Source organism: Bubalus bubalis, chromosome 9, assembly GCF_019923935.1.
Source record: "Bubalus bubalis isolate 160015118507 breed Murrah chromosome 9, NDDB_SH_1, whole genome shotgun sequence".
NCBI lineage: Eukaryota > Metazoa > Chordata > Mammalia > Artiodactyla > Bovidae > Bubalus > Bubalus bubalis.
The window spans coordinates 16501610-16523243 of NC_059165.1; the positions used below are offsets into that span (position 1 = coordinate 16501610).

General features: G+C 38.2%; 1 protein-coding gene across 12 annotated transcripts in view; it reads left to right on the top strand.

Moving 5' to 3' along the window:
- MCTP1 (multiple C2 and transmembrane domain containing 1) overlaps nt 1-21634 on the top strand; it is a 563412-nt gene that overhangs the window by 472770 nt on the left and 69008 nt on the right. For 11 of the 12 annotated variants that reach the window (XM_044948555.2, XM_025294006.3, XM_025294008.3 and 8 more), the window contains one exon: nt 11959-12012. In XM_044948555.2, the coding sequence (XP_044804490.2) occupies nt 11959-12012 (54 nt within the window). Of the gene's footprint in view, nt 1-11958; nt 12013-15773; nt 15942-21634 lie in introns of those variants that run through there. The other variant, XM_025294013.3, reaches the window with a different exon arrangement.

Sequence of the window (21634 nt, forward strand, 5' to 3'; positions counted from 1 at the left end):
AAATTGCTGGAAAATAACAGGATTTTTAATAACTAAATAGTTTTTGCCATATGAATACTTTATTTTTTCCTCAATTAAGCACTCATTTTGGAAATGTTCATTTCCAGTGTTTCTACCATCTCAAAGAATGCTGTAAACAAAAATCCTAAACAGATCTCTGAGCAGGTCCTTGGTAATGTCCTTTGGAAAAGTCCTCAAAGGAGAATTTCTGGGTCAGAGTATATGTATTTTGAATATTTTGGGGAGTTAATACTAACTTGCCACTCACTAAGGTTTTAATATTTTTAAATGTATGTGCCTGGATAACCACCAATTATCTTCATCATTTCCCCCTGAGAGCCATCTCTGCCTTCCTACCCATTCTTGCCCACCCCTGGCCCCCATCAACCCATCCCTACCACCAAACACTCTGATTTCCTGTTTTCCTCTCACTCTATTATAATAATAATAATAATGATAAAAACCTCCCTAGGGGTCTTCTTCATCTGCTCCAGATTGTTCTAACAGTAAAGCAAGTCATAGCAGCACAGTGGCTACTCAAAAAAGATTTAGTGAATGAATACTTTGTATTTTAGTCCAGTGTTTTTTCCACATCAAAAATTGTCTAATTTTCATAATTTTCATTCAACAAAAATGCACTGAACTTTTGCAGACACTATGCTAGCAGGTTGCTCAAAGGTGATTAAGACCCAGTCCCAGTAAATCAATTATACTTCAATAAAAATAAAAGGAAGGGAGAGAGAGAGAAGAAAAAAAAAGACCTGGTCCTTACCCAGTTTGTCGTCTAGTGAGGGAAACAAACAACTAAATGGAATACGTGGCTATGATAGGTGCAGCAATGGAGGTCTGTGTGTGACATGCAGACGCGTGCAGCCAAGAGACATTTACATTATCCCAGGTCTGTGTGTATGTCCTGCGTAGATAAAGAAAAGGTCTACCCATTTGTGGCCACAGCTCTTATTCCACCTTTAGTCTGTCCCTTTTACTCAGTAGCTCCAGGTTTGCTTTTAATTCTTCAATGTATCATCCGTCTTTTTTACTCTATTCTCAAACTGCAGCTCACCTTCAAATTGGAAAGGTAAAACTCTAGAATGGTAGAAGATGAGGGCTACCTGCCCGTGACGTGTCAGTTCACATAGCGAGAGATGTAAAGGAAAACAGTTCTATTCTTAAAAATCAATTTACTACAAAGTCTCCTCTCTAGAAGGCAGACTTCTTTTGTTTTAGTTCTGTTAGGACTCACGAGAGATGCTTAGAATTTAAAGTTAGCGGTAGCTGCCTTGGAGGATGCTTGCAGTCAACTCTTATACTATAGCCCCCTTATTTCCTGAATCGCTCCCACCTTGCTCGGACTCCCCAAAGATGCATATAAGAATGTAACAAGATAAAAAGATACTACTCTTCATTCCTATTGAGGATTTCTGCCCTGAAACCCAGCTTTTTTTCCACCAAATGAATTGTCTCGGTGACCCCAAAGAAAACCTGAGGATCTCACCCTTATAAATGGCTGGATTTCTGTTGTTTAAAGCTCAGTTGACTCCTGGATTCCCAGGAACTCATTAGAAAATCAACTTCGTAAAGTCACCCCAAAGTCTCCTATGGATCCAAAGAATTACCATCTAAATGGTTTTCCAAAGTGTCCAGCCCAAGCATCCACCCCTTTGTCAACCAAATGGTTTTATTATTTCTGTTACCTTTCCAAAAGGTTTGCTCCTGCAATTTTGTCATTTCTGCAATTGAAGAATGGGACTTAGGAGAGGACAAGAAAGAATATCCACAGTTTGGGTGTCACTTCTCAGGATGGATGTGTTTTTCCCACCTATTTCTAGTGATATCCTGTGGGTTCTTTCTAAATGATTCTATGCACTCGTCTTTGTAGGTAGCCAAAACTCCTTGACACAGTATGGTGAGGGAGATAGGATATAGGATTCACAGAAGCACCTTCTGGCTGACTCATAACCCCGTGACTGTTTGTATCATGCCCTGTGGGGTGGGGTGGTGTTGGCAGAAGGTTTCGTGTGATATTTGCAGAGAATAATTGTCTCTAGTTCAGAAAGGTGACAAGAAATGACAAGTTTGTTAAATTATCAAACTAAAAGTAGAAACCAATGACATGTCTTTTTATCTGCTTGTGAAAAATGTTTATAAGTCAAAACCATTATTAGGAGCCCAATAACCCCGAGAGTTTTGTCTTCATTATTTTTTAGTATTGCATGAGATAAGCTTATTAAGAGTATGCAATTTTAAAACCTTTATGTTCATAGAACAGGAATAACACCTGTAGGTAACCAAACTAAAATACACCTTCAAGGGCATTTTCTGTCATTTTGTTATTGAATTTATTTCATCATACAAGAAAAAGAAAATAGCCATGATACCATATCACTTATTTTTTAAAAATAATGATATTCTGGCAACCTGCTGAAATGAAAGACAGTTCACCTAAACATAGTTTACAGATAGGTTACACTCCATGGGCAACAGCAGAAACATCTTAAAACAGAATGTTGCCCCTTTATAGCTGGTAGAGGTTAAGGGTCCAAACTTTGAAATTATGAAGACAGGGTATTACATTTCAGACCTTCCATCTGTTAGCTGTATGAATTTTTTCGTTTCCCTACATCTCAGTTTCCTCACCAGTGAAATGGCAATAATACTTACCTTTATTGAGATCTAGTGAGGATTAAAGAGACAGTCCATTGTGTTAAGTATATGGTGAGTGCTCAGAGTTTGCGTGAACTCCCGGAGTTGGTGATGGACGGGGAGGCCTGGTGTGCTGCAATTCATGGGGTCGCAAAGAGTCGGACACAGCTGAGCGACTGATCTGATCTGATCTGAGACACCTGACTATATTTAAAATAGCACAAGCTGGTGCGGGTATAGAAGTGAGTAACCTAAAGGAGGGCTTCCTGGGTAGCTCAATGTTAAAGAACCCACTCGCCAATGTAGGAGATGCAGATTCAGTCTCTACGTCGGGAAGATCCCCTGGAGAAGGAAATGGCACCCCACTCCAGTATTCTTGCCTGGACAATCCCATGGACAGAGGAGCCTGGTGGGCTGCAGTCCGTGGGGTTGCAGAGAGTTGGACACGACTGAGTGACTGAACACCCACATGGTGGAGGTAACACATTTCTTGACGAGTTCCCTAGTAAGACCTGTTGAAGAGAACGGTTTTCCATGGCCACTAGTGCTTCCTGATTCTGAACTTGTGGACAAAGACAGTGACATTGCCGCAGAAAGATTTGTTTATAATCCCCCTGCTATGTATATGCAAGTCCCACAAAAATAAAAACTATATTTTTATTAACCAAAAAAGCTAATGAGGAAAAATAAATTATCTTCTATAGACAAAAATTTCTTAAAAACCATTTTAGAAAAATACCAAAAATGCATGCCATTTTACAGATCAATTCCAAAGATTTTTGAAAGGGACACTTTCCTTGATTACTGTAATCCAAATCTCCACCACACACAGTGCATAAAGACAAAGGCCAGCTGCACTGTGAGCAAAGAACAGGGCATTTCCCTGAAACCATCACTGGGTCCAAAAGCAAAATAATCTTTCCTAACAGCCTTGCTCTGGATGTCGACTAAGAGAAGGAGAAAGGTAAACCTACTAGCAAACCAGGCCTGGGCACAGGGACTAATTTTAATAAATCAGGACAGAACATGAAAATGTCAACTTAATCAAGCATTTAAATTTTATTAATCAAGCCTAATTTTTATGAGTGCAAATAATCACTGAAGCTGGACAAATTTGTTCTCGATTGCATCAGAAACATAATTTTAATATTTAATGGACTGATGAATTTAAATGGAGAATTATCTTTATGAAACATGCTCTTCACAATTTGCCATTAAATGAGAAATAAAAAAAACCAACATAAATCTTACATAAAGGTTATTTAACTAAATGTTAGTACTATAAATATTATAAATACATTATGCACTAATTTAGCAATCACACAGTACACTACATAAAGCCGAAATGGTAAGTGGACCAGGCAAGGTTTTCCTAGAATATAGAGCTCTTGTGTTATATTGTGGGAAGCTCATGATAAAACGGTTACGGAGGTTTTGTGTGAGGTTTCACGAACATTCTTTTCATTCAGGCTTTTGTGCTACAATTCACCATTCACCACAGACATTCTTTCCAGTCCCAATGCAGGTCTAAACCCACATGGGCTGTCTTTTGTGAAGTGATTATTCTTTACAAAAAGATAAAAAATATTTTATCATTATTATTTATAGAAAAGAGATACAAGGAAAACACTGAAGTTTTCTGACTGATTTTTCTGACATTCAAAATATGCTCCATTTTTAAAGTTAGACTTTCTGATATAATGTCCTCAGGCCTCAAAATATTCTAGGCACAAAGGGGGGGAAAAAAACAGAAAAAGAAAAATCAAATTACCATCAGAATATTTTTCTCTTCAAATGTCCACCTATTTTCCTCACCTCCTCTACTACTCCCAATTATAGTGCTTAAAATAGGCAGTAGCAGTGAATTTTTTAAAGATAATCAAACCTAACAGAGCAGTATGGTTCAAAAGTTTGCTTGTATTAATCTCCAAGATAAATTTTTTGTTTTGTTTTCAAATTCTATTCTTTAAAGGAACCTAATCTTCCCAAAGTGTAGCATTCCCCTTATATCTGCTAAACTATACACTTACCTGTAAAGAACTTCTTGCCTATTGCATGTCTAATGCTCCCACACATACCTGAAAAAATTGGACGTCATAGCAGCTCCACCTTTCTGCTTTGCAGAAAATGTTTTAAATAGATTATGTGGTCTCTTTATTAGGCGTATTTAAAAATTCCTAAGGTTGTTTCTAAAATCTGAAAAATGTACAATTGTGCCTTTTTTGGTTACAAATCTGTGTTTCTGGAATGGAAATTTGGTTTTATAGAGAGAGGCTAAAGCACATAATTTTCTTTTTGATTTGCAATCTATCTATTATTAATAAACAAAAATGTTTTGCTTTGAAAATATTAAATTTTCATAAAATAGATTAGTAATAAGACTAGCTAGCTTTTCATTTCTTTTGGAAAAAACAGGTTAAACAATTCAATTTTGTGGGGTTTTTTTGTATAATTTTTAACCTGAAAAATTTTGCTTCAGGAAAGCATTAGTTTTTAAAAAGCACATTGCAGGTTAATAGTTGACCTATTTTTCCTTACTCAGTCAAATTAATATGCAATATCCTAAAGATGCTAAGATTAGAATTTTCCCTGCAAGCAAAAATATATTACATTGTGAAGCCTTTAGATGGAGACATAGTTCAAATAAACACTAGAAATCTGTTCACAGTGCTTTGTGTAAGCATAAGAATGAACATTTAAGAATACTAAAAAGGAAATATGAAAAGAAATTCATTTAAGATACTTATACTGATTAAAGAATTTATACTGTATTTAGCATTTCTGAATGGAAGGGTTTTTCTGCATATTAAGCTGACACTTAAAAACTAAAAGGTTGCATACTCTTGGCCAGTAAAGTAAATTTACTGTCCTTACACCCTGCAGCAAAGCATATTATACTGCAAATAAGAATGCTGTTGTTGATGATGCAGAATACAGGCTGTATGTAATCAGTGGCATGCATCAAAAGTCATCTGATAGCCACATTAAAGCCACATTTCCTATTAAGAATCAGACTAAATTACAGCATGGCACTTCCCAGAATGAGCCAAGGAAATGCATTCTGCAAGAAGAAATAATTGTATTTGAGTGTCTCTGTAAAAATCAGGAAGTCTTTTAGCAGTAAGTAATAATGCTTTTCTTTTTAGTCTGCCTTCTTTTGAATTGCAATATATTCAGCTTCACTGGCAAGCCTATCACACTAATTATTATTACATCTAGTGGTTCAGTTATCTTGATGACTACTGTAGCTGAAATACTCCAAGGTCAAATCCTTAATAGCGTGAATCAGACTAAGCAGCCATCACACATGCAGTTGCTTTTGAGATAGGCTGGATGAAACAGTATATTCCAGACCTGTTTATGGGTTGTATTATTCCTTCAGATGTGGAGTAAATTATACGTACAGTTTAATTGCGCCATTCATTTTGCCAAAGTTCCTTCTCAGAAATCTTGAGAGGTACAGGTGTCTTGTGGTAAAAATGGGAGTGCAAGCCCACCTGTAATGATCGTATTGACCAAGAACGTCTTCAGCCCAACCTCCGGTGCTTTTAAGTGATCTGAAATAATCTGAGCGGTTATATGCATCTTCTCAATTCATAGACTTTCAATAAATTCATGTGATATTTGCACATGTAATACATCCATTGGCACACAAATGCATGTTCTGCTTGGTTTATGTACCCGTGAAATGATGTAAATGAACTCTAGACCATGTTGAAGCAAACTGCTCTACCCAAATTCCTCCATATCTCTAGGGTGGAAATAAGCATTCAGTTTGTAATGTACCCAAATATAAGCATCTGTACACATTTGAATGTTCTATGACTATGAAATCAAATAGGAAATGTCTTTCTTTTGTGACAATTTCTTTAATTTTTTAACATCGCAGTTGCACATCTGGACAGCAGTGATTTCTTCTTTAATTTAAATGTGTTGCTTTTTTATAGACCGTTTATAGAGTAAGGCAATTTGAATTGTGCAACTCTTCATTCTGAACATAGCAAAACATCCATTTAATTCAAGGATTATTTCTGAGGGAAAAAGTAAACATACAAAAGAAACTGGTTTGTGTCAGCTTTGGCTTTCCAGGGTTTTTGGCTCTGTGGTACTCAATACTTTCTTACGAAGGTAATATAACCAAGATTTGTTGTTGTTGTTTAAAGAGATATAAATCAGTGGCAGACTTTAGCCTAGACAAAATTATAGTACAACGTGTTTTAAGAATTATTGGTGGAAATTTTATCCCCTTCTTTTTAAAATCATTTTAGCTTTATACCATGCACCCTGAATTAATATTAAAAAGCAGTACTTAGGATCCACTGTCTTATGATGATTTTAATAATGAAATTTACCTGAATCTACTTTCCCTCATCCTTCTCCTGTTTTGTTATCTTTTTTTTTTCTTGCTGGTCCCCCCCCTTATATATCTTTGTCTAGTGGAATAATTCTAAACATAGTTATCATACCTTTATTCAGATTACCAGCGTCATTTTTAACATCTTCAGCCAAATAAAATTTTATTTCCTTGCAAATCATAAAGCATTTAGTTGTGTCAAATTATCATTAAAAGTCATAATATTAATAGAGCGTCTATACAACTGTATAAAATATATAGGTTCCACAGATACAGTGTTGCTCCATTTTGAAAATGGCTTTTTTGCAATAAACAGCCACATATTATGTGTTATATGTTAATGACAAATGTTCAGCAAATATGGACTATGAAAGAAGAAATATTATGCTTTTAAAAATAGTGTGATCTGCTTATCCTTTGGCTGTCAGGTAGCTAGAATGCTGCATTTGGGCCTGTCTACATGTGTTTTTTAAAATGTCATCTTTATTAGTATTACGTTCAAGGAATAGTACCAAGAATCAGTTTCTTTCAAGACCTTCCTCCACTGTGTGGCATATAAGTCTGTGACGAGCGACATTACAGAAGGTCATGTCACTTTTAACTGCTTGCATTACATCTTTCTGATTTCCCTAGTGCCCTTCCTTTGTTTGATTAATACTACTTGCTTTCAAGCAAGGTATCAGAAAGTATAATTTGGAAAAAAGAATTCTAGAGCCAATCTCAGATAGCCTCCCTCAAGAAAAGAGGAAAAAAACCCAACTTTGCAAAAATATATCTTTCTAACACATGCGTTTTTTGGTACTTTTCATTTTTTTCTCAAGGAAATCCTACAGATGTGTTGCTATTAAATTATTGCTGACAACTCTTTGGGCAACTGGACTTTGTATACACGAAAACAAAACTATGTAGTCCTTACTTGGTTTTATTTGCAGAGGAAAGAACTGGAATTTGGGACCAGAACTTCTTTATTTGTTTTCCTTAGTTAAGTGTTAAACTCCAGCCCTCTCTTTCTAAATAGTAGGTGTTACTTGAGTTCTCTGGGAAAGTTTGCAATTTTGTGCGATTATTACATGCACTTCAGTGATATATACGGTTTGTTTTTAAAAGCTCAGTTTGCAGTTTCTGTATTCATTGCATTTGGTCAAGGCTCTTGTCTTAGAGCACAGCCTAGCTTCTGAGGTACCTGCTGTCAAAGTCATCCATTTCGTTGGACTGTTAAAGCCTGAACGTGAGTTGTGAAACCATTATCATTTTAATTGGGAATCTTTATCCGCAGCTCTACCTGTGCCCCTTTATGCAATTCTTAGTTTCAGTGAAATATGAATCAGAATTGTATGTGTCATTCAGAACCCTGAATATTTTTGTCCAGGAAAATAAATGCATCACTTAATTTCCAAAAATTAATGTTTAAATATTATTAACTGGATGTCTTTTCTATTTTTATTAGTCATACACATTTTTAAAGTACTTTGGTACAGGTATTGTGCTGAGCACTTTAAATATTAATACATTATCTCATTGGATACCTAATCTGTGGGGTAGGTGCTATGATCGTCTCCATTTTCCAAGGCACCTTAAGTAAGCATCATCTGAGCAAAATGTAACCGTGGTATACATTCTGAAGCCGCTTAAAGGCATCCCTAGGAACCATCTGTATTATACATCCTCACTTGTAGATGTTTATGTTGTAACATTAAAATATCACTGGAGGAGGGGAAAAGCCATCACTCGAGGGCTGCAATACCACACAACAGCCTCTCTTGAACACAGCACTTTGCTGCCAAATGTAAAGCAAATGGTTGTGTTGGGTGGTTCTGCCGCACATTTGTGGAGCAATTGTGCGTAGCCAATTACCCACTTGTGCAGGGTGGGAACTGTTCGGGTTTTGCAATTGAAGGGTCTGATTCTGTAGACCTCTTTTGAGGTGTTCTTGAACATAAGATCTGCAGCTGACTTGTGAAATGTGTAAATTAAGTTCTTGGTTTGTTTCCTGGTTCAATAATATTTTTAATTTTGGAAAATTAACTTGAAGATATTGGAGAACTCCAAATCTTGAAATGATAGTTAGATATCCATGTTTTCTCTTGCCTGGCAAATCTTTGAAAACACTTTGAATATTTGCTTTTATTAATCTGCATCATTGATTCAATGTCTTTGCAGGTGAGCTAGTTGAGTTCTGTGAAATTAATGACAGGCCTTCTACCAGTTGTACAAAGATATGAAGCATAGATTATGTATTTCTCTGTTCAGTCTATCAACAAATATTTCTTGAACACTTATTACGAACTGCTAGGCCCAATCTGCGGAGAAGGCAATGGCACCCCACTCCAGCACTCTTGCCTAGAAAATCCGATGGATGGAGGGGCCTGGTGGGCTGCAGTCCATGGGGTTGCGAGGAGTCGGGCACAACTGAGCGACTTCACTTTCACTTTTCACTTTCACGCATTGGAGAAGGAAATGGCAACCCACTCCAGTGTTCTTGCCTGGAGAATCCCAGGGATGGTGGAGCCTGGTGGGCTGCCGTCTATGGGGTTGCATAGAGTTGGACATGACTTAGCAGCAGCAGCAGGCCCAATCTGACACCATTTTCCCTTCCTTGCATCTGTAGTGTGATATGATAATTACTGAAGAGGAGAGACATATAATACAGTCTTAACAATAACTATCTAAAATATTGTTTGATTTTTTATGTACAAGAATAAAAGTATATTAATTTCATATTTCATATATGACTATATGCATAATTTTAGGGGAAAATTGCTTAATCTGATATATATCAAATAATCATATTGGATACCTCAATATTATAGTTTTTTTAAAAAATAGGTAATGACCAACTTTTAAAAATTACTTAATATAAACCTAACATTTGAAACATCATTTTATTAGAGTTACAAAATTATAATCATTAAAAAGATCATGTAAGGGTTAGATCAGTCCTTCTCTTGTTTTCCTTTTCCTCTCCACCCTTTTTTTTTAAATTTTTTTGGTTTTTGAACTGGGCAGAGTTTAAGAGCTGGCTCTGCTATCCCACAACCTGAGTTTGAATTCTAGTTTAGCTACTTGGTGTTTGGTGGGTTCTTCTGATGCAACATAATGTACTGAAATACCGTGACTGCTTTTCCTGTGTCAGCTTCCCTCACAAAGGGCCCAGTTTGGAATAGCCTGGCATACAGCACCTCAGTTACACATTGCCACCGTTGTTGCCTATATGTGTACGATATTCATGCTTCAAGTTTTCAGGAAATTAAAAGGAAACAGGAAAGGCTATCTCATATCCCCCATTTAAATTCTATTGGATTATAAGCCTCTTGAGGGCTGAAATGAAGTATCTGTGTTATCCATCTTTGTATTTCCACAATCACTAGTACCATATGCCTTGGACAAGGGCATTTGTAACAAATGCTTATGGAGTGACTGAGTGTAGTTAGAATGTCAAGAGTCCTTCATTCTTGCTGAGGTTGAATTGCTTTAGATGTTCCCAAAATAAGTGTAAACTCTCCCCCCGATACTGGAAACAGCACACTGTGTTACTCTGGTTCTTTTGAAATGCTGAATGTCCAAATGAAACGCCATTTAATAGAAAATTTAAAGTATGATAGTAAATTAGGAACAATTTCCCACTTTGTCAAGTGCTTTTCATTATATTTTAGTTCATGAGAACTAGAAGTTTGTGTTTGGGCTCTTCTTTTAAATCAGTGCGTGCTTTTAAAATATTTGAGAAAAATTATTAGAATAACTAAGGGTCCTGATGTGTTACTTCAGTCTATGTAACTCTCTGTTTAGTAAGTCTTCATTATTGAAATTTTCATTCATAGCATATTCCTGTGTCTATCATAAAGCTGCATGGAAGAAGAGTTAGCTACCTCTGTCTTCTAAAGTTATGAGCTTTGGAAAAAGGTTTAAAAATATTTGATGACCATGATTTTATTGAATTTATTCAGAGATAAAGATACTGGATAAAAATATAAAAGCACCACAAGAATTAAAAGTTATGTTAAATGACATAAATGCAATCATAAGTTGGCACATAGCTGAACAATAACTCCCTTCAAAGTTGTAAAATTTTTGGTTTCCATGAAGTGTGTGTGTATAAAAACATAATAAAACACCTGAAATAGGGTGAAGTCTCGTTTGTAATGCCTGCAGTTATATATTGATCCAGGAAAGGGGAAATTATTTAGCAAATCCAAAATGACTATTTCATTCTGCTGAAGTAGATAAACCAGGAGCCATTAAAAAATATATGTATGCATATCTGTCCTTATGGGCTATATACACATGTTATACACACTTGATTATTGAATGAATTTCTCATTTTCTTTCAGTAGTAATGTCCATTCTCATAACATAATCCATGTGTAAAATTGCAGAGAATAGACATTAGAGTTTCAAGTAATCCAAAAAAGGAACAGGTAATTCAGAGATAGTCAAGAGTTGACATTTATACATCAGAATTCAAATTGGAGCCATGAAAGATATTGTTAGCTTTATGCCATAGATCACTAGCATGAATCAATGAACTGACAATTTTTTATCTTAGGGTTTGGTGACAAGTAAATTAGAAATAGCAGAGCTGTATTCTGCTTAGTTATCTAGCTCCAAATTTAAAGTGCCTAATTAATATAGACAGTGGAGTAGGTGAAAAAAAAAAAAAGAAATCTCCTGATTTAAAGCATCCTTCAAATTAGCGTTGGTTTACCTTATGCATAGTTCTGATTCTTTAAGTCGTCACAGAACATTTCACACAAATAGGGTTCCCCTGACTGGGGACTCAGGTCCCTGGCATTCATCAATTAAATGCATAGCATTTTCCTAATCCCTGCCTCTACATCAAATATTCCTTCTCAGTGCCTCTGTTTCAAATGTTAATAAAGTTTTCATTTCCAAAATGTTCAAAATGACAGGACAAAATTATCCCTCTTAAAAAGCAGGAAAACGACTTCTGTTTCTGTCTGCAGGTAGTGGAGGACATGTTGGAGGACGAGGAAGAAGAAGATGACAAAGATGACAAGGTAATTATCTTTCCCTGCACTCGGGTACCTGGGGACGGGGAAATGTAGACATGACGCTGTTTTCACAGACAGTTAAAAAAGGAGTTGAAGTGTTTTGAGTCCAGAAAATTGGACAGTGCTGTTTATCATCCTAACAATGCCACTGCATGTTGCAAAGAGGCAGAGAGGGCTATAAATCGTCTTCGCTTTTGTCCAGAGCTGGGTCAAATATTTTTCTGCCAGGAACAAAAAAATAATAATAATAATAATAATTCAGCTTGTCTGGAACTTGATAGCTCTCACGAAGATAACTGCAGTGACAACTGTTTTTGAAGGGCAAAAATTTGTCCTATCTCGAGTATTACAAATCAGGCTACACTTTGGGGGAAGAGAGAAGTGAAAAAATAGCAGTCTGTGTGTGTTAAACATGGATAGCGTCATCTGTAATTTTCCAAGAATTGCTCAGCAAATGAACACGTGTACAGAGGGCTCTGGAGGGCATTTAAATAATCCCAATGCTCACTGCCCCTGGTCTAGACTTGGAAACAGCCCTATGATTCCTTGGTCTGGAAAGTCTGTGCAGAGAGGCTCGTGTGTCAGTTGCTGGTTGGCTTGTGGATGGTGACCACAGTAAATAACAGCTGGTTTCTGGCACAGCTTGAATTGGTTGTCCCCTAGGGAGAGGGGACAAGTAGAGAGAGAAACCAGAATGACCTTGCCCCGCTGCAGCAGTACCTGGAGTCAGGAGGACAGCTTTCTATGTCACGGAGACTATTGATGATGGTTTATAGCATCATCTTTGGGCATATCTGCATCTAAAACCTAAAAAGTCTTAGGGTGAGATTGGGAGCAGGGGTGAGAATGAGCATTCATTTTGACCACATCATTCCACATATGAGTTTTGACCTACACTGAATCTGTCTGACTTCTTTTCTAGTAAAGCACTGAAATTTTTTGAAGGAAGGAGAAAAACAGTGTATCTTAATTTATGCCCTTGACCTTTGATTCCAGTAGAGATGTACACTTATATCCCAGTGTAAGAATTTGTGTGCTAGAAGCAAGCATTGGAAATGTCAAAAAAAAAAAAAAAAAAAAATTCACAGTGATTTGTTAACTTCCTGAATGATTTTTTTCCTAATATTCAATGCTAGAAGGAAAATAGAAAGACACACATACACAAGCACACACATGTACCTTCTTTCTCCAAGTACATTCTTTCTCCCTTCTACTGCTATTTCAAACATTTTAAAATCGATAGCGCTTTTATGTAAAATGTTTCTTCTGGATATCATTTAGTCATTAGCAACATCCTCAAGCATTAACAAAAATCTCCTTTCTGCAAAAACACATATGTGCTTGTTTCTAATGTTGAACAACATGAGCATACGCTCCTGGCAATAAATGATATGATTTATTGTTAAGGTCAGTTGTGGACCTGTAGAGAGCTTGTATTTTAACTCAGCACGCCAGCTCTGAATCATCATTCCTCTGCTGATAAACACTGAGCTGCCACCCATTTATGGCCATTTTTCCCTTGCTTGTTGCTGCTTTATTATTAAAGCCACCATAAAGATCCATTCCAGCAGCAAGTGTCTCCCAAGAAATGTTCATAAATGGAAACCCTTAGTGAAGTCTGATGCTTCAATGCCCCTGCTTGAAGTCAACCTATATTTTTTTAGCCACTTTGTTTGGTATCCTACACACTAATCTCCCTTTGTGGTCATTTTTTTAATAGTGAAGATGTTTGTGGAAAACCAGGAGCGTACCTGGTTAACCAGCTTACCAAAACATAGATATCAAGTAGAAGGTGCCATGTGGAAGACAACTCCAATCTCGGGGGTGGCATCTATTGTTATGCGGTGTTTGATTGTCTGGAATTGACACCTTGGTTCTAACACATTTTCAGATCTGGTTTACTAAAGTTGACTGAAGTTTACTAAAGTTTACTAAAGTGAGTGCTTAAATAACTCTATGAATTCACGTCTATTCTGCATAGGATGCCAAAAAACAGTGGTGTTTTCCATATGAAAGGATTGTGAGCTGATTTTCATAAATCCACCCCTTTATTTGAGTGATATATTAGAGGGTTTTGCTTTTATTTACTCATAACAATTGATAATATAAAAACCATATCTGAACAAAAAGAAAATCTCAAATGTAATAATTTACAATAGACTTTTAGGGACTTGAATAATAGAGGGAAGAATCTTAGAGTGGAAATCTTATATTCTGGAAATATAAAGTTTTTACTATGATAAACGAAAATATGAAAGGCTACTTCAAGTTTCTATTTACCAGCTTCTGTATCTCGGCTGACTCTCGCAGTGGTAAATGTTGTAAGTCTTGGCTATCAGAGTGTCTGAGCGGGAGAAGGGTAATTTCCTACTTTGAAAAATTCACTGGTTCCTCTATTTAAAGTTTGTGTATAGAGTCATGCGTAATGGAGTTCCATGAGAAAACGAATGTGTTTTTTTGCCATACGAGCAGGTACTGACCTCTAACTCTCATTATTTCTCTGTTTTTTCATATGGTATAATAGTGGGGTCAGGTCAGTGGGTCCTCTTATAGGATAAAAGTAAAAAAGATTAATAAATGTGCCAAAGCCTCACTTTAATTGAACCTGAAGCATATGTTGCAAGTATGTAAAATATGTCCCAGATGTTTCACCAGGGCTAGTGTCTTGGCTTTCGTTGATTACCACAAGGCAGCTATTAGTCCTGTAACCTTTGGACTTGGGGGTAAATGGGGTATTACGTGGCACAGAATGAAAGCACCTGTTTTCCATTCAACAAAGACCCCTGGCAGGCTTCGCCTAAGCCCATCCATATGTTTTCACTTAGCAGATTGTTGGACGATTATGAAAAGTGTCTTTCTTTAGAGCCAGCATTGATATTAGTCACTCACAATGAAAGGACAAGTCGCTGGCTACTTGACAAGGTCCGTGTGAGCAGAAACCGAAGTTGTTCACTTCTTTTGAGCTTGGAGTGTTTCCCCTCATCGTAATTAGATAGCTGGCATAGACACAGGTCTAAGAGATGGAGGCACAGATGATAATCGCCTAACGTAACAGTTTCCTGATAGCTTTTCTTTAGTGCTGCCTTTAGCACTGGGAGGACTTTGGGTAAAATTGGTAAAGGCAAAAAGTCATGATTTACCTAGATTCCCAGATCCTGAGATTTTTCCACATTATGGACTTTGAGGTTTTTTTGTGTGTGAGCTCTTCCTTTTTATTAAAGCAGCTAATCATTATTCAGATGAGGGTTTGTGATGCTCAGATTTATCCTTCATTCTAGAATCCATTGTCCACATGTGCTTAAATCTAAAATTACATGGCCTCTCTCTTAATCCAATTCCATGGTTTTCACAGAGGCAGAGAATATGGGTTTGCAATGGTGAGTCTCACTTATGAATCACTGACTTGTTAATATTTCCGCTTATATCTGCCTTGTGTGGTAGCACCAGGTTAAGTGGTACTGGGGGGTGGAATTTTTCCTGAATTAAAAGTTAGAAAGGCACCATATTGCATTCTGAGTTCCCTTTGTGGTAAGGCATTCTTTCAGCCATCAACCACAAAGTCACAGTGTGATTTTCTTACCTGATACCAAATCCTGCCTTTGTGGTTAATAGAATATCTTAGCACATAAGGCTTAGATAAATTACCTACATGGAACTATCAACAAACTATATAATCGGGCTTTTCGCCGTGTTATGCGTAATAATACAGTGGTCAGTTTGCATAATCCTGACATCTAATTAATGAAGACCAGCTTTCTGTTTTGTAGCTTTAAAAGCTGAGGCATGCTTTCCATGGTGTCTCCTACCCTTGTAATGGGATCCACCTGCAGTATCAGGAAGCAGAAGATAGACTGCAGGTTTTCCTCAGGAAAAGCACAGATCCAAATGCATGGCATTCTAGTAATGTTTATCAATAAAAGATATTTAAATGTTCAGATGTGTGTGCTTACATTGCTTCTATTTTTTTCTTCAGCCATGATGTCAAGGTTACTATGTTTCAAGATAACTAGATGCATGAAGGAAACATATCCAAGTTACTTCAAAACACAGATTGTTTGCTTTAATTCTCAAAATCTGTGTTTTCTGGCTTGATTCTCCAGCCCTACATGTATATAACATACCCAAGATGAGCACATCTCTGCATCTCAAATCAACCGTGAGGCAGAAGGGAAGAGATAACTCTGATAAGTGGTATGAGACAAGATTGTAATCGGGCAAAACGGCGTTTTCTAGTTATAGTCAGTGAAATAACTTCATGGTGGGAAAACAGATCAAAGCTTTGGAGAAAGGCAGGAAAACAGGAGACAAAAAAAAAAAATCCTATCTTATATTTAACTGAAATACCATTGTAGTAGCTTATTGGTATTATTAGCATTTTATGTGAATGTATTGTTAACTTTATTTATTATTTTTAAAATTTATTAGTGGTATTATTAGTATTGTTAGTAATATTGCTTCATAACAAATTATCACAAACTTAGAGGCTTTTTAAACATTTTAAAATATTTATTTACTAAGGCTAGCAATAGTCCATTGTAAAATATTTAAAATAAGATTTCTGGGTTTTTTAATATTTTAATTTTATTGGAGTATCAGTTCAGTTCAGTCGCTCAGTCATGTCTTTGAGACCCCATGAACCACAGCACGCCAGGCCTCCCTGTCCATCACCAACTCCTGGAGTTCACCCAAACCCATGTCCATTGAGTCAATGATGCCATCCAACTATCTCATCCTCTGTTGTCCCCTTCTCCTCCTGCCCTCAATCTTTCCCAGCATCAGGGTCTTTTGAAATGAGTCATCTCTTCACATCAGGGGGCCAAAGCATTGGAGCTTCAGCCTCAGCATCAGTCCTTCCAATGAATACCCAGGACTGATCTCCTTTAGGATGGACTGGTTGGATCTCCTTGCAGTTCAAGGGACTCTCAAGAGTCTTCTCTAACACCACAGTTCAAAAGCATCAATTCTTTGGCACTCAGCTTTCTTTATAGACCAACTCTCACAACCATACATGACCACTGGAAAAACCATAGCCTTGACTAAACGGACCTTTGTTGGCAAAGTAATGTCTCTGCTTTTTAATATGCTGTCTAGGTTGGTCATAACTTTCCTTCCAAGGAGTAAGCATTTTTTAATTTCATGGCTGCAGTCACCATCTGCAGTGATTTTGGAGCCCAGAATATTAAAGTCAGCCACTGTTTCCCCATCTATCTGCCATGAAGTGATGGGACCAGATGCCATGATCTTAGCTTTCTGAATGTTGAGCTTTAAGCCAACTTTTTCACTCTCCTCTTTCACTTTCATCAAGAGGCTCTTTAGTTCTTCTTCACTTTCTGCCATAAGGATGGTGTCATCTGCATATCTGAGGTTACTGATATATCTCCTGGCAATCCTAATTCCAGCCAGTGCTTCTTCCAGCCCAGAATTTCTCATGACGTACTCTGCATATAAGTTAAATAAGTAGGGTGACAATATACAGCCTTGTATTGGAGTATAGTTAATTTATGTGTTAGTTTCAGGTGTAGAGCAGAATGGTTCAGTTATACATAAACATATATTCATTCCTTTTGAGATTCTTTTCTCATGTAGGTTATCAGAGAATATTGAGTAGAGTTCCCTGTGCTATAAGTAGGTCCTTGTGAATTAGTTCAGTTCAGTTGCTCAGTTGTGTCCAATTCTTGCGACCCCATGGACTGCAGCACACCAGGCCTCCCTGTCCATCACCAACTCCCAGAACTTGTTCAAACCCATGTCCATCGAGTCAGTGATGCCATCCAACCATCTCATCCTCTGTCATCCCCTTCTCCTCTTGCTCCCAATCCCTCCCAGCATCAGAGTCTTTTCCAATGAGTCAGTTTGCATCAGGTGGCCAAAGTATTGGAGCTTCAGATTCAGCATCAGTCCTTCCAATGAATATTCAGGACTGATTTCCTTTAGGATGGACTGGTTGGATCTCCTTGCAGTCCAAGGGACTCAAGAGTCTTCTCCAACACCACAGTTCAGAAGCATCAATTATTCAGTGCTCAGCTTTCTTTATGGTCCAACTCATCACATCACATATGTATGAGGTAGATAACGTGTGAGTTATCTACTTTAAGTATAGATAGTGTGTGTATGTGTGTTCATCCCAAGCTCCTGATTTATCCCTGTCCTCCTTGTTTCCCCTTATAAGTCTGTTTCTGTTTTATAAATATGTTCATTTGTATCTTTTTAAATTAGATTCCACATAAGAGTGCTTTCATATGATACTTGTCTTTGATTTACTTCACTTTGGATGATAATCTCTAGGTCCATCCATGTTGCTGCAAATGGCATTCTTTCATTTTTTTAATGGATGAGTAATATTACATTATATACGTGTACACACCTCCCTTATTCACTCCTCTGTCAATGGACGTTTAGGTTGCTTCCATGTCTTGGCTGTTGTAAATAGTACTGCAATGAACATCCTTTCAGACTATGGTTTTCTCTGGATGTATGCCCAGGAGTAAGACTGCTGGATCATATAATAGTTCTATTCTAAGTTTTTTTAAGAAACTTCCATACTGTTGTCCATAGCGGTTGTGCCAATTTACATTCCCACCAACAGTGTAGGAGGGTTCCCTTTGCTCCACATGCTCTCCAGCATTTACTGTTTTTAGACTTTTTGATGATGACCATTCTAACCAGGGTGAGGTAATACTTCACTGTAGTTTTGATTTGCATTTCTCTGCTACTTAGTGATGCTGAGTATCTTTTCATGTGCTTTTTGGCCATCTGTATGTCTTCTTTGGAGGAATGTCTATTTAGATCTTCTGCCTATTTGTCTTATTGAACTGTTTGGTTTTTTGACATAGAGCTACATGAGCTGTTTCTATATTCTGGAGATTAATCCATTGTCAGTTGCTTCATTTGCAAATACTTTCTCCCATTTTGTGTTGTCTTTTCATTTTGCTAATGGTTTCCTTTGCTGTGCAGAAGCTTTTAGGTTTAATTAGGTCTTACTTGTTTATTTTGTTTTTATTTTCATTATTCTAAGAGGTGGCTCAAAAATGATATTGTTGCAATTTATGTCAAAGAGTTTTCTGCCTGTGTTTTCTTCTAATAGTTTTATAGTGTCTTACATTTAGGTCTTTGATCTATTTCGAGTTCAGTTTTGTGTATGGTGTTAGAGAAGCAATGGCAACCCACTCCAGTATTCTTGCCTGGAGAATCCCAGGGACGGGGAACCTGGTGGGCTGCCGTCTATGGGGTGGCACAGAGTCAGACACAACTGAAGTGATTAGCAGCAGTAGCAGCATGGTGTTAGAGAATATTCTCGTTTCATTCTTTTGCAGTAGCTGTCCAGTTCTCCCAGCACTTATTGAAGAGATTATCTTTTCTCTATTATATGTTCTTGCCTGTAGGTTAATTGACCATAGGTGTGTGAGTTTATTTCTGGCTACAACCATAAGCATTTATCAGCTCTCAGTTCAGTAGATCAGAAGTCCAGGTGTGGCTCAACTGGGTTCTCTGCCCAGTCTCACAGTCAAAGTTTCAGTCAAGCTGAATTCTTGTTTAGAGGCTCTGCAGAAAAATCCACTTTCAAGCTCATTTAATTTGCTAGTAGAATTCAGTTCTTTGTAGTGAGGGGACTGAAGCCTTGTTTTCTTGCTGGCTCTCTGCTGCTAGTGTCTACTTGCCATGGCCCCACCCATCCTGATATCCGTCAGTGGAGAGTCTCCCTGTGTCGAGTCTCTTTCATACTTCAAGTATGTTTCTTCAAGAGCCCCGTTGCTTTAAGAGGTCACCTGATAAGGCCAAGCCCACCAAAGATACTCTCCCTTTTAAACGTCAACTGTAACATAACCTAATCATGACAATGACTATCCCATCATATTCCCAAATCCCCCTCACAAACAAAGGCAGGGGATTATATAGGACACATACATCAGGAGGTAGGAATCTTGATAGCCATCTTAGAATTCTGCCTCAAACAAACATCGAGTCCCACCCATGCTCCAGAACAAAAATGGAGCCGTTTCTGCATTCCTTGCTTTGCTACAACCTGATAAAACTATCTTGCAGTAAACAAATTGGGAAATCCTGCCTGCCTGGACATAGCCTTTCAAAGATGATAGGAAACAGCTTAGACCAGAGGTATAAACTGAGATATATTTTACAGTCATAATACAAAATGTTCAGGTTCGATCCCTGGGTCAGGAAGATCTCCTGAAGGAGGAAATGGCAACCCACTCCAGTATTCTTGCCTGGAGAATCACATGGACAGAGGAGCCTGGCGGGCTGCAGTCCATGGGGTCGCAAAGAATCGAGAATGACTGAGTGCACACATGCACGTGTGCACATGCACACACACACACACATACACACACACACACATACACATACACACACACACACAACATGCTCCAGTTCCTTATAATCTGATTCACCTCTGCTATGAGGGATGGTTAGGAATGCAGAGAGCCCAATGAGCTCTTTACCCTTGTTGCTTCCTCCTGGGAGAAGAGCAAATAAGAGTAAAATCAGCAATAAGTGAGAAAGAGCCCATTCTTCCTGTTGGTGCCTGGACCCACTGAGCAGATAGACCCGTGACCTCGAGTTGGTAGGAACAGGCTCTCCTTCCATCTAGAATCATAGCAAGATGGAAACTGGAGGATACCCAGGATAGGTGAAAGAAGGCTGCCTTGCTGCCCTGGAGCCGTCCGTCTCCTGGAAGGTGGGAGGCTTTCTGCCTGTGCATGTGTGGTTCACCAACACCCCCACACCGTGGGCCTTTTCAGGGGCTGCCTCTTTGCACAGCCCTTGGGTCAGAGTCCGTCCAGCACATCCGGCTGGCCCCTGGAGCCAGGCTCCATGCCAAGGTGACCCTGGCCAGGGCATCAGGGGAGGTGTTCATGATGCCTGAGCTTTGTTTGATACAGGGCGTGGACCAGAGTCCTTAGCAGGAGTCTGGGATGAGGGCCCTCTAGCACCAGGGGCACCCAGGTGTTTCTCATCCCAGGACTCCCTTGCGGGCTGCTGGAACCCCTGCAATTTCATGAGAGCTCCCTTTCTTTGAGCCCCTGACACTCAGCACATCCCAGTGCATCCTCTCCCTGCCTCTCCTAGTTTTAAAGAGGAAACTATGCTTCTAATACAAACTTAAGTGAATCGCCAAAGGTGATGTAGATAGTCAGTGGTAGAGCCAGGGCTAAACACTCAGGTTTCCAATATGGCATCTTTACCCTTCCTTAATGTTTTCCAGGGGGAAAAAAAAATCAGAGTATAGACGCAAATGATCTCAGGGATGGTCTTTAGTAGCACAATCAGGAAACATACCATCCAAGCTAGCAAGGGGCTATTTACACCTCTGTTTCCTTTTCTTCTCACTATTCTCTTTCAGCTCTTTCCCATCATGCCAGCTGAGGGGCTGTGTGGTAGGCAGAATAATAGCCCCCCAAGAGGTCCCTGCTAATCCCTAGAACCTGAGAATATGTTACGATACATTGTAAAGAGGCATTAAGTGGCAGATGGAATGAAGGTTGCTAATCAGCTCACTTTGCAATAGGGAGCTAATCCTGGATTATCTGAGTGGGCCCAACACAACAAGTGTCCTGAAAAGTGGAAGAGACCCTCAGCGTGGGTAGCAGCTGGCGGCCACTTGTGCAAC